The sequence below is a fragment of the Schistocerca gregaria genome, chromosome X (genome assembly GCF_023897955.1).
Source record: "Schistocerca gregaria isolate iqSchGreg1 chromosome X, iqSchGreg1.2, whole genome shotgun sequence".
NCBI classification, from domain to species: domain Eukaryota; kingdom Metazoa; phylum Arthropoda; class Insecta; order Orthoptera; family Acrididae; genus Schistocerca; species Schistocerca gregaria.
The window spans coordinates 219,733,636-219,746,432 of record NC_064931.1 but is presented as its reverse complement, the minus strand read 5'-3'; the positions used below and the strand labels follow the sequence as shown (position 1 = coordinate 219,746,432).

General features: G+C 41.6%; 1 protein-coding gene across 3 annotated transcripts in view; it reads right to left on the bottom strand.

Moving 5' to 3' along the window:
• LOC126297774 (KICSTOR complex protein SZT2-like) overlaps positions 1–12,797 on the bottom strand; it is a 710,838-nt gene that overhangs the window by 268,733 nt on the left and 429,308 nt on the right. For all 3 annotated transcript variants that reach the window (XM_049988949.1, XM_049988951.1, XM_049988950.1), the window contains exons 25-26: positions 2,640–3,014; positions 2,312–2,438 (exon numbers count right to left, since the gene is read on the bottom strand). In XM_049988949.1, coding sequence (XP_049844906.1) covers positions 2,312–2,438; positions 2,640–3,014 — 502 coding nt within the window. The remainder of the gene's footprint in view (positions 1–2,311; positions 2,439–2,639; positions 3,015–12,797) is intronic.

The following is a 12,797-nucleotide window of genomic DNA, read 5'->3' as shown; positions in this document are numbered from 1 at the left end:
ATTTTATAAGAAAACATAACAGATTCTGCTAAAGTTTTTCATTGGAACAACAGAAAACCTAGATAGCCACAGGAGGATCTAAATGTACACCTACACCTCACCTTCCCTGCACGCATGCGCACACACATGCAAGCCAACAATAGGTCTCACCTCACACAGTCTTTATTCCAATCCAACAATGTTCATCACCCACTACGACCCACCTATTCCCTTTTGACTTTCAAAGAACTGCTAATCTTCAAACCTGTCATCTTCATTCCCTATATTTCTCCTCAGAAAGACCAACACTTCACAACTCTCGACAGAACTGCCACTTGCCACATCAACACAAATCCCGATGTGACCATCATCCTTTATGACTGTGAAGGATCTAACACTGTTGTTATGAACAGCATCTAGAAGAGTGCCTATGTCAGTATATGACACATCACCTACAAGCTCTGCTGCAGCTGCCCCCAGTGCTCTCTCAAATCACATGTGACATTCCTGCAGCTATCCCTATGTCTCACCCCTCCTTATTCTCAAAACACCCTGAACTCCAACTTTCTAAAAGCTTTTCAAGATCTATAAGTGTAACCAACAAGGAGAGCCCATTATGGTTATTTATTGCAGTGCCAAATCATGATCCATGCTCTTGTATGCCAACACTATTAACACACTTTCCAAAACCTAATATCATACCTAGAAGACCTGAACCACTTCCTCCACCTGCTCTCTAGAGTTTCTGTTTGCTTATCTCCAGCTGGTCTGCCTGTCATTGTTAATGTCAGAATCCTCCAAATTAACATCCTTTACCCTATCGTAACAAGAAAGGGTAGTTAGTTTTTAATTGGACAAGGATGGTGCAGAAAATCAGCCACTCTCTCTTCAAAGGAAGCATCCGAGAATTCACCATAAGTTATTAATAGAAAACCATCAAAAACCTAAAGGTGATCAGGGATTTGGATGATGCCCCAGTGCTATGTAGCCCATGTGTCTCGACCACTGCACCAACTTGTTTGGTCCAGTGCCCATGACCTCAGCAGCTCCAAACACAATTTCTCCCAATGCCCATATGATTCCAAATGCACCATCTCCTTCATAGTAAGACTGTTGGGTACATTCCCACTCCTATCTAATTCTCTTTTGATAAAAGAACCTAAAAAATAATCAGCAGCACTGCTACTGGCACTCTTATGGCACCTTCCTACGCCATCTTGTTCAGGGATTATATAGAGGAATCCTTCCTAGTCACTCAGAATCGTAAAATCTTCACCTGTTTCAGATTCACTGATGCCTTTTTTATGTTACTGAACAATGTGTAGAAACATTATCTATACTAACCCAGAAGCTCAACGCATACCATCTCACTCATTCATATCCTTGTTTTCCATGGTATAGAAACATTCCTCAGTGCAGATCCCATCTTTGCTGATGACTCCACATGTGCCTATGCTCACATTAAACTCACTAATCACCAATGCTACCTCCACTACATGATCTTCTGCACTAACTACATCAGTCCATTACATACAGCCTGGCCATAAGGGAGGTATCACAGGCTGCTCAAAAGTCATTATGCACCAAAGATGACTGTAGTAAACTGGTCCAAATGTTAGCCGTTCCTATCACTTTATTTCAATTTTTGGTGAAATTTAGTATCTTCCCAAATGGATTTCATTCAAGTTCACACCAGCTGCTGATGTCTAAAAATTTTAATTAAGAGTTTGATTTTTCTGTAATCTTCCTCAATAATGTTAGAACACATATGAAAGATATCAATGGACAGTTCATTGTTGGTCCCGTATTTAATATGAGCTACTGTTGTGTCATACGATCTTTCAAAAAAAAAGTAACAAACAAAATTAGACATATAAGAATGTTTGATCATCTTAGTTTTTCTAACTTTCACTAACATGCTCTTCCCAATACTTTCCTGCTTAATGCTCAGTTGTACTATAAATGTCACACAGAATATAGAGATTGTTACTGACTGTGAGAATTCTAAAAATAAAAAAAATAAAAATATTTTGGTACAATCTAGTATAGAAATGGTTACAGATAAAAATGAAACCATATATGTTCCACTACTCTACATTGTGCAGAACACAGTATGTGTGAAACTGAGAGTGTAACATCACACAAACGCTATTGAGGAACTGCTATCACACTGGAAATAACTAAAATACACAAGAATGCAACTTCATGCCTACTTCCATGGAATGCATTTTACAACATTATTCTGGAACTGAGGAATGATCACAGAGGAATTTGAGGGAAATGTGTACACAATACCTTTAAATTTGTTCAAATAATTTTCTGTGAGAAATACCTGGTATTCCACAGTGCTGTGGCTGAAATTCCACCAACTCTGAATTGAAAGTCTCAACATCTGCAGCATCTCCAGTTTCAGTTTTCCTGATCTCTCCTTCAATTTCAATGTCATATGAACCCATATCCTGCAATTAATTTCAAAATACAAAGAGGCTCTATATTACAAATGATTTATATAGAATTTCTGATATGAGTAATAAACAGAATTTGACAATGAAATTAAGAACCATAGCATATGTTGACCAATAAAAATTGTAAAAACTTTTATCCAGTATTACAAAACAAAAGTGTGAAAAGTAGCATCATAATTAAAATTATACACATACCATATGTATCTTTTCCCAGTCTGGATCACAAAAGTAATACTCCTGGTGTGAGGGAACAGGTTTGAAATACACCCTCAAAATGTTCTTAAATTTTTGTTTGATCATATTATGCAACTGTTTCAGTTCTTTGCATATTGCGGACTCCTGTAGTTTTGACAATGGCAGCATTAAAACATTTTCTACTCTTGTTTCTAATTTAAGTGTTTCAGTTGCTTCCTGAAGTTGTTCTGCAGATATTTCATCTTTATTTGTGTCACATAATGCATCCGGTTTTGGCTGTTTCTTTTCATCACTGTCAGTGTTTGATATTATTTCCACAACGTTCACATCTTTCTGATTGTTTGTTTGAATGTCCTTTAGGTGACCACATGCAGTCTGAAAATGGGAAAAAATGTTTATTATTAAAAGCATTACAAAATTTGGGATGAAATATTATTACATATCTGGGGATAATTTATTACTCATAAATTAACAGATTTGTTCAATAGCAGATCAGAAAGTAGAAACGGCTATATACTTTACCTCCAGTCCTTCACCAGAGCTAACAACTGAACACACATACAGAACTATTCTCTCTCTCTCTCTCTCTCTCTCTCTCTCTCTCTCTGTGTGTGTGTGTGTGTGGGGGGGGGGGGGGGTGTTTAAGTTTTTAATGACTGAAGGTAAGTTTATTATGTTTCTAAAATATCTATGAAGATATGTGAGGTGTCAAGCTGGTTGACTACAGCCAACCACCCAACAGGGAAAAAACTGATATTTTATTAAATAGATAGTGTAATACTACACAAAGCTGCTCCTTAACAAGGAAATTGAAAATCAGCTCTAATCTATCTGTTGTGCTCTTATGAAATAAGGACAGTATTTCTTTGCTACAGAATTGCCATCAATGAAAATCAGTAACATTACATCATTTATAACAAAGTACTTGCTATGACCAAACTCTGTAAGCAGTAATCTGCAGGACTCCAGCAATTTTAAATTCACACTGAAATCTTGCAACCTCATATTCATACCAAGAACCTAAAACTTCAAACGTGATTCAAGTTGTTACATAGTATCCCTGGCAGACACTAAAAATTTATTCAAGCTCTACCTTGGTAGCTCCTGGATGTCAAATCACCTGTCTAAATTACTAGCAGACTGCTCACTAGGGAGAAGAGCAAGTTGTGGCAAACATGGAAGCTATCACAGCATAGGGAAATGACAGAGTGCTCAAGTCTGAAAGTGAAGCACAACGACATCACGCAAGCCAAGAGATACCATCATACTAGTGACAAAGCAGAGTGTCGCAAGGAAGTTTAGATACAATGCAACAACAGGTATACAGGTGCTGAGTGCTGAGCCAGCAGAAAAGAGCCTCTGACAGGTGAAGCCTCAAAAGTTTGAGTCGCTAGGAGAGCTGACAGTGAATGAAAACCAGGACACATGACGTCATTGCCATCTCCACCAATGAGTGGTCTATTACCAGTAATGCCACTAAGACAACATAGAATACCAACATGGGACTAATGCTTCAGTGTACAAGAACCCATATCAAGTTGTGAAGTGTTTGTAACCAATAAGGAAAGTATTTATTGACCAGCAACTAGCTGATGGTATTATTGAATATAGTGACATATAGATTTTGCTGTGAATGCCAATACCTCACAATGAATGAACAATCATCAATGCATATCCAATACCAAATATAACAGAGACTTTTGACAACTGAGGTCGCAGTAACTATTTCTCCACAATGGATTTGAAAAGTGGATATCATCAAATAGTAGTAGTGCCAGAAGATCGGCCAAATAAAGCTTTTTCCATCCCACAGGTTATTTGCAATATCGTTGAATGCCACTTGGGCTCAAGAATGCACCTGCCATTTTTGAGAGATTATTGGACTGTGTACTTAGGGGATTGAAACGAAAACATGGTTGATCTATCTGGATAACATAATAGTGCTTTCAAAGGTCATGGAAGAGCATGTAGGAAGGTTGGAGGAAGTATTAAAAAAACTGAGAATGGCACAACTAATACTAAGCATCAATAAATGTTAAACTTCCTGGCAGATTAAAACTGTGTGCCCGACCGAGACTCGAACTCGGGACCTTTGCCTTTCGCGGGCAAGTGCTCTACCATCTGAGCTACCGAAGCACGACTCACGCCCGGTGCTCACAGCTTTACTTCTGCCAGTATCTCGTCTCCTACCTTCCAAACTTTACAGAAGCTCTTCTGCGAACCTAGGTTTTTTTTTTACTAGAAGTAGTCATAGTAAACTGTTATGAACACAGGATGATGATGATGATGATGATGGTGGTGATGATGTTTGGTTTGAAGGGTGCTCAACTGCACGGTTATCAGCACCCGTACAAATTACCAACCTCTGCTCAGTCCAATCTTGCCACTTTCAGGAATGACGACGAAATGATGAGGACAACACAAACACCCAGTCATCTCGAGGCAGGTGAAAATCCCTGACCCCACCAGGAATTGAACCCAGGACCCCGTGCTCAGGATGAACACAGGAAACCATCAGGTATGAATAGAGTGGAATTACAGGATAGTGGAATACTAATAAACAGTATGACCTAGGACTTAGCAGGCATGACATTTTGTCTACCTATGTTGTAATGGCCCAAGAAGCTGCTAAAGGTGCTGCCTACCCAAGATTTAACCTTCCTAAATAATACCCTGAATCCAGACAGTATACACTCAATAAACAAACTAGTAGCAATGCAAAAAGGGAGAATTACAGCCAAACAAATGTTCCGGCACATGCAGGAATACCACGACAGACAACCTGACCGGTAAGCACGACACCTACCAGTGCTGTAGTGGTTCTGATTGTGATTCGTGTACGCTACTTCTGTTTTAAACAAAAGTCAGTGTACCACTCAGATTTACCTGTGCACCAGATATCTACTCATTGGTTGGTAAATAAGACTCAGACATGTTGTTGTTGTCTTCAGTCCTGAGACTGGTTTGATGCAGCTCTCCATGCTACTCTATCCTGTGCAAGCTGCTTCATCTCCCAGTACCTACTGCAACCTACATCCTTCTGAATCTGCTTAGTGTACTCATCTCTCGGTCTCCCTCTACGATTTTTACCCTCCACGCTGCCCTCCAATGCTAAATTTGTGATCCCTTGATGCCTCAAAACATGTCCTACCAACCGATCCCTTCTTCTAGTCAAGTTGTGCCACAAACTTCTCTTCTCCCCAATCCTATTCAATACCTCCTCATTAGTTACGTGATCTATCCACCTTATCTTCAGTATTCTTCTGTAGCACCACATTTCGAAAGCTTCTATTCTCTTCTTGTCCAAACTAGTTATCGTCCATGTTTCACTTCCATACATGGCTACACTCCAAACATATACTTTCAGAAACGACTTCCTGATACATAAATCTATATTCGATGTTAACAAATTTCTCTTCTTCAGAAACGCTTTCCTTGCCATTGCCAGTCTACATTTTATATCCTCTCTACTTCGACCATCATCAGTTATTTTACTTCCTAAATAGCAAAACTCCTTTACTACTTTAAGTGTCTCATTTCCTAATCTAATTCCCTCAGCATCACCCGATTTAATTTGACTACATTCCATTATCCTCGTTTTGCTTTTGTTAATGTTCATCTTATATACTCCTTTCAAGACACTGTCCATTCCGTTCAACTGCTCTTCCAAGTCCTTTGCCGTCTCTGACAGAATTACAATGTCATCGGCGAACCTCAAAGTTTTTACTTCGTCTCCATGAATTTTAATACCTACTCCAAATTTTTCTTTTGTTTCCTTTACTGCTTGCTCAATATACAGATTGAATAACATCGGGGAGAGGCTACAACCCTGTCTCACTCCTTTCCCAACCACTGCTTCCCTTTCATGCCCCTCGACTCTTATTACTGCCATCTGGTTTCTGTACAAATTATAAATAGCCTTTTGCTCCCTGTATTTTACCCCTGTCACCTTTAGAATTTGAAAAAGAGTATTCCAGTCAACATTGTCAAAAGCTTTCTCTAAGTCTACAAATGCTAGAAACGTAGGTTTGCCTTTTCTTAATCTCTCTTCTAAGATAAGTCGTAAGGTCAGTATTGCCTCACGTGTTCCAACATTTCTACGGAATCCAAACTGATCCTCCCCGAGGTCTGCTTCTACCAGTTTTTCCATTCGTCTGTAAAGAATTCGCGTTAGTATTTTGCAGCCGTGGCTTATTAAACTGATAGTTCGGTAATTTTCACATCTGTCAGCACCTGCTTTCTTTGGGATTGGAATTATTATATTCTTCTTGAAGTCTGAGGGTATTTCGCCTGTCTCATACATCTTGCTCACCAGCTGGTAGAGTTTTGTCATGACTGGCTCTCCCAAGGCCGTCAGTAGTTCTAATGGAATGTTGTCTACTCCGGGGGCCTTGTTTCGACTCAGGTCTTTCAGTGCTCTGTCAAACTCTTCATGCAGTATCATATCTCCCATTTCGTCTTCATCTACATCCTCTTCTATTTCCATAATATTGTCCTCAAGTACATCGCCCTTGTATAAACCTTCTATATACTCCTTCCACCTTTCTGCCTTCCCTTCTTTGCTTAGAACTGGGCTGCCATCTGAGCTCTTGATATTCATACACGTGGTTCTCTTCTCTCCAAAGGTCTCTTTAATTTTCCTGTAGGCAGTATCTATCTTACCCCTAGTGAGATAAGCTTCTACATCCTTACATTTGTCCTCTAGCCATCCCTGTTTAGCCATTTTGCACTTCCTGTCGATCTCATTTTTGAGACGTTTGTATTCCTTTTTGCCTGCTTCATTTACTGCATTTTTATATTTTCTCCTTCCATCAATTAAATTCAATATTTCTTCTGTTACCCAAGGATTTCTAGCAGCCCTCGTCTTTGTACCTACTTTATCCTCTGCTGCCTTCACTACTACATCCCTCAGAGCTACCCATTCTTCTTCTACTGTATTTCTTTCCCCTATTCCTGTCAATTGTTCCCTTATGCTCTCTCTGAAACTCTGTACAACCTCTGGTTCTTTTAGTTTATCCAGGTCCCATCTCCTCAATTTCCCACATTTTTGCAGTTTCTTCAGTTTTAAGCTACAGGTCATAACCAAGAGATTGTGGTCAGAGTCCCCATCTGCCCCTGGAAATGTCTTACAACTTAAAACCTGGTTCCTAAATCTCTGTTTTACCATTATATAATCTATCTGATACCTTTTAGTATCTCCAGGGTTCTTCCACGTATACAACCTTCTTTCATGATTCTTAAACCAAGTGTTAGCTATGACTCAGACATAGTAAGTCAATTATGTGTAAAGTAATAGATGAACCAGTAAGTATGTGAATAATTGTGGCAGTGTGTAAGAAATAATTGTATGGTAATGAAAAAGTAACTAAAGCAGTATACTGTGTAACTACTGGTGCAAAATATGTAGTATTAGATTGTTATGTACACTCGAAACTGACCAATTTGAGACAAATTTGCTGAAAGAAGGGGGAGATATTACGCCCCTGGATAGTATCCCCAGCTGACATTAAAAATTCATTCAAGATCTACCTTGGCAGCTCCTGGAAGCCAAACTGCCTTGGTCAATGACCAGTAGACTGCTAGCTATGGGGAAATGCTGAGCGAGTTGCGGCAAACACGGAAGCTGTCACAGCACAAGGGAATGACTGAGTGCTCAAGCCTGGAGATGAGGCATAATGACATCATGGAAGAAGCTGAGAGATATTTTCATACTAGAGACAGGACAATGTGTCATAAGGCAGGACAGGTACAATACAATAATAAGCATTCAGGTACAGAGCCGGCAGAGAAGAGCATCTGAAAGGTGAAGTTGCAAAAGTCTGAAGTGACTAGGAGAGCTGACAGTGAGGGAAAACGAGGACACATGATATCGTAGTCATATCCACCACTGAAGAGTGCATAGGAAGTGTCAACATTGCCTTCAAGAGAGGGGGGGGGGGGGGGGTCACTGCTGCTGCGCATCCTATTCTTGTGGCAGACACTGATGCTGCCAGCTCCTGTCTCCTAACAAAGGGCTGGGAGCTGACCACTGTGAGTCAGCAATGCTTTAGGCGGACCTGGGGCGTGACTCCTGAGTGCAAATCTTTGACATAAACAAGTGCACTTTTGAGATCGATACATAGAGCCAGGAGTCATTGCTCGATGGCCACCTTGTGACATAACAGCCACCACCTGATACTCACTGGGCTGGAGGTAGTGCAAGATAAGCACACACTAGCCTTACAACACTGACAAGGAACTGCTCTGCTGGCCCGGCTGTGGTGGGATGCTTTGGAACGCAATCCTGTATTACTGCCTAATAACTGTGTTACTGTCAATTATGTTTTCTTGGCACTCTCGAGTGTAACTAGGTCCTCACAACTGCATCCCACCCAGCTCTTTCTTGATGACTGTACAAAGCTATAACTGAACTCTTATAAAGTTCATGATTTCATAAGCACAGCGATCTCACAGACAATTTCACCATTAACTCATGATTATCTAAATTGTTCCACTCCGAAAATGCACTCTCAGTCACATCAGTTTACAAATTAATATACGATGTTCAGTTAACTAAGGAAACAAATTACCACAATACAGGCAACTCAAATTATGTTGAGAGTGACTTAACTGAACATATGTCATGGCATAATAAGACATGGAAATGTGTACTATTTTTTTTTAAGTCATTGGTTGCACAAAATTCTTTATGAACTTATTATAGAATATTGTGCAACCTATGACTGTTTTTTAAATAGCAACAATAGAATGTTACTGTACCACTATGCCACAATGGAATGGAATGATTTTTATGGAAATATGTTTTCAGATAAAAAAAATTATGTTCCAGTTTAGAACAAATTTGAATTTTGCCAAACTGATGTTTCAGTTTGGTGGAACAAAATTAATGTTAATAATCAGTGGGAATATCAATAGCAGCAATACAGCTCATACGATTATGTGTAAAACTTTTAATGATGATTTATAGAGAGTGAATTCCATATTGCAAAGTTGGCTATGGTTCAAATGGCTCTGAGCACTATGGGACTTAACATCTATGGTCATCAGTCCCCTTTGCAAAGTTACTCCCTGCATAATAAGTGCTGAATAGGGAACGTATCTCAAATGTGTCCTGTTGGGTTAGAAAACTGAGTTGATCAGACCATGTTCTGAATTGTTTCTTGATCAATATAACTATAAATGAGATGAACTCTGTGTGGTGACGTGATGTCATTTGTTGGTTGGTTGGTGGGTTTAAAAGAGGTGGGAGGGACCAAACTGCTACGTCAACAGTCCCACATTCCGATTAAAATAATTCCACAAGGGTGGGAGTAAAATAATTGAGACATACAAAACACAACTGTAAAAAAGGAGAAAACCACAAGAATGACAGAAGGGCAACAAACACTAAAATGGACAAAATCGGACAAGAAAACCACAGAGAGATGCAAGAAACATGTAGAAGAGATCAAAACAAGAGAGCAGATTACCATGGCTGGCTGACCATGAGAATAAAAAGGACAAACCAGCCACTCTGCAACACACTAAAAACCTCCACTCTAAAAGCAATAGGGTGGAGGACACAGAAGGACAAAGGACATGCGTTAACACTTAGATCAAATGATAAAACCCACCCTCATGCGCAGTGGTTAGACACTGGACTCGCATTCGATTCAATCCCGCGTCCGGCCATCCTGATTTAGGTTTTCCGTGATTTCCCTAAATCGCTCCAGGCAAATGCCGGAATGGTTCCTTTGAAAGGGCACGGCCGACGTCCTTCCCCGTCCTTCCCTAATCTGATCAGACCGATGACCTCGCTGTCTGGTCTCCTTCCCCAGAGAACCAAACCAACCCACCCTCATGCATAAAACGTAAAACTAAAGCTGCTTTAGAGGCATTGTCACCCAACACTGAAGGTAGGGTGCTGGGAAAGTTAAACACCTGCCGCAGAGTGGCTAAAAGTGGACAGTCCAACAGTCCAGCAAGAGGTGGATGACTGTCATTTGTGAGCCTCAGCAACACCTAAGTGAGTCCTCCCGACGGAGGAGGCAACCATGCGTTAGTTACGTATGGTCAATGCAGAGCCGGTAGAGGACAACTGGTTTCCTGCGAGAGACCGCATGGAAGACTTCCACGCATTCAGTGTCTCCTTAATGACACGCAGTTTGTTGTGCATACTGTTATGCCATTCCGTCTCCCAAATGGGAAAACGCTGTGGTGTAAGACAGGACGCAGGTCAGTTTCGAAGGTGCACATCTCCAGAAGCTCTTTCCGCATAGTCTGTTTGGCCAGCTTGTCGGCAAGTTTGTTACCTGGGATTCTGATGTGTCCTGGGATCCACACAAACACCACTGAACAATGGGACCATTCTAGGCCATAGATGGACTCCTGAATGGACGCTATCAAAGGATGGTGAGGGTAACACTGGTCGATAGCTTGTACGCTGCTCAAGGAGTCAGCACACAGGAGAAATGACTCGCCAGGGCATGAGCGGATGTGCTCAAGAGCATGAGATATAGCCACCAACTCTGCAGTGTAAACACTGCAGCCATCTGGCAAGCAGTGCTGTTCAATATGTCCTCAACGAACACAAGCAAAGCCTACATGACCATCAGCCATTGAGCTGTTGGTGTAAACCCCTTCATGGCCCGGTAGATGTCGATAGTCGAGAAGAAGTGATAGCACAGAGCCACAACGTTAACAGAGTCCTTAGGGCCATGTAAAAGGTCCAGAAGAATCTGCGGCCTAGGTGTACACAATGGAAATGTACATGAATGGACCTCAAGGAGAGGTGGTAATGGGAAGGATTCCAGTTCAGACAGAAGGCACCAGACGTAAATTGCAATCATAAGCCCTGACCTGGGCTGCCGATGCAGGAGATGAACCGCCATGGTTGGGAAAAGGAGATGGTAATTCGGATGCACAGGAGAACATGTGCAAAGTAACTGGCAAGCAGTTTTGCACACCTAACCTTCAATGGAGGGACTCTGGCCTCCACCAGGACACTGGTCATCAAACTCGTGCTAAAAGCTCCCATTGCTAGGCAAACACCACCGTGGTGCACTGGGTCACGTAAATGCAATGATGAGGGCGCCGCTGAATGGTAAACCAGACTGCCATAGTCAAGGCGGGATTGACAAGGGCTCCGTAGAAATGCAGTAGCTTAGGCACTGGAGAGTATTGAGGTGCTGCCAGCACTTCAGCGTACACTGACGAAGGTGAGATAGCCAAGTCAATTGGGCATCGAAAACCAGTCCTAAGAATTGATATGTCTCCACTACAGTGAGTGGATTATCATTAAGTAAAGTTCTGGTCCTGGATGAACGGTGCAACGCTGACAGAAATGCATGAGACACGACTTCGAAGCTGAAAACTGGAAGCTGTGGGCTAGAGCCAATGACTGCACCTTGTGACTGGCTCCCTGTTGGCGCCGCTCAGCAACACCAGTACTGGAGGAGCAGTACGAAATGCAGAAGTCATCTGCACACAGAGAAGGTGAGTCCAACGGCCCTACAGCTGCTGCTAGACCGTTAATAGCCACTAAAAGTAGAAACACACTAAATACGGAGCCCGGCAGAGTGCCATTCTTCTGAATATGGGGGGAACTATGGGAGGCACTGACTTGGACACTGAAATTACAGAGCAACAGGGAGTTTTGGATAAAACTTGGAAGCGGTGTCCAGACAACCCACTCATACAATGTGGCAACGATATGATGTCACTATGTTGTGTCGTATACTTTACATAAGTCAAAAAAGACGCCAACCAGATGTTGGTGTCTGGAAAAGGCTGTTCTGGTGGTAGACAAGATTATCAGTGGTAGAGTGACCACGGCAGAAGCCGCCCTAATATGGAGCCAGTAGGCCATGTGACTCCAAGACCCAATCCAACCGCTGACGCACCATACGTTCCAGCAGTTTACAAAGAAAGTTGGTGAGGCTGATGGGCAGATAGCTATCCACATAAAGAGGGTTTTGAACGGCTTTGAGCCAAAACTGATGGTACTCTCCCGCCATTGCGAAGGAACGATACCATTGCACCAGATCCAGTTGAAGATGATGAGGAGATGTCGCTTGTAGTCACACGAGAGATGATTAATCATCTGAATGTGGATCCAATCCAGCCCAAGAGCTGTGTCAGGGTAATGTGCAAAGGCAATGAGGAGTGCCCACTCTGTAA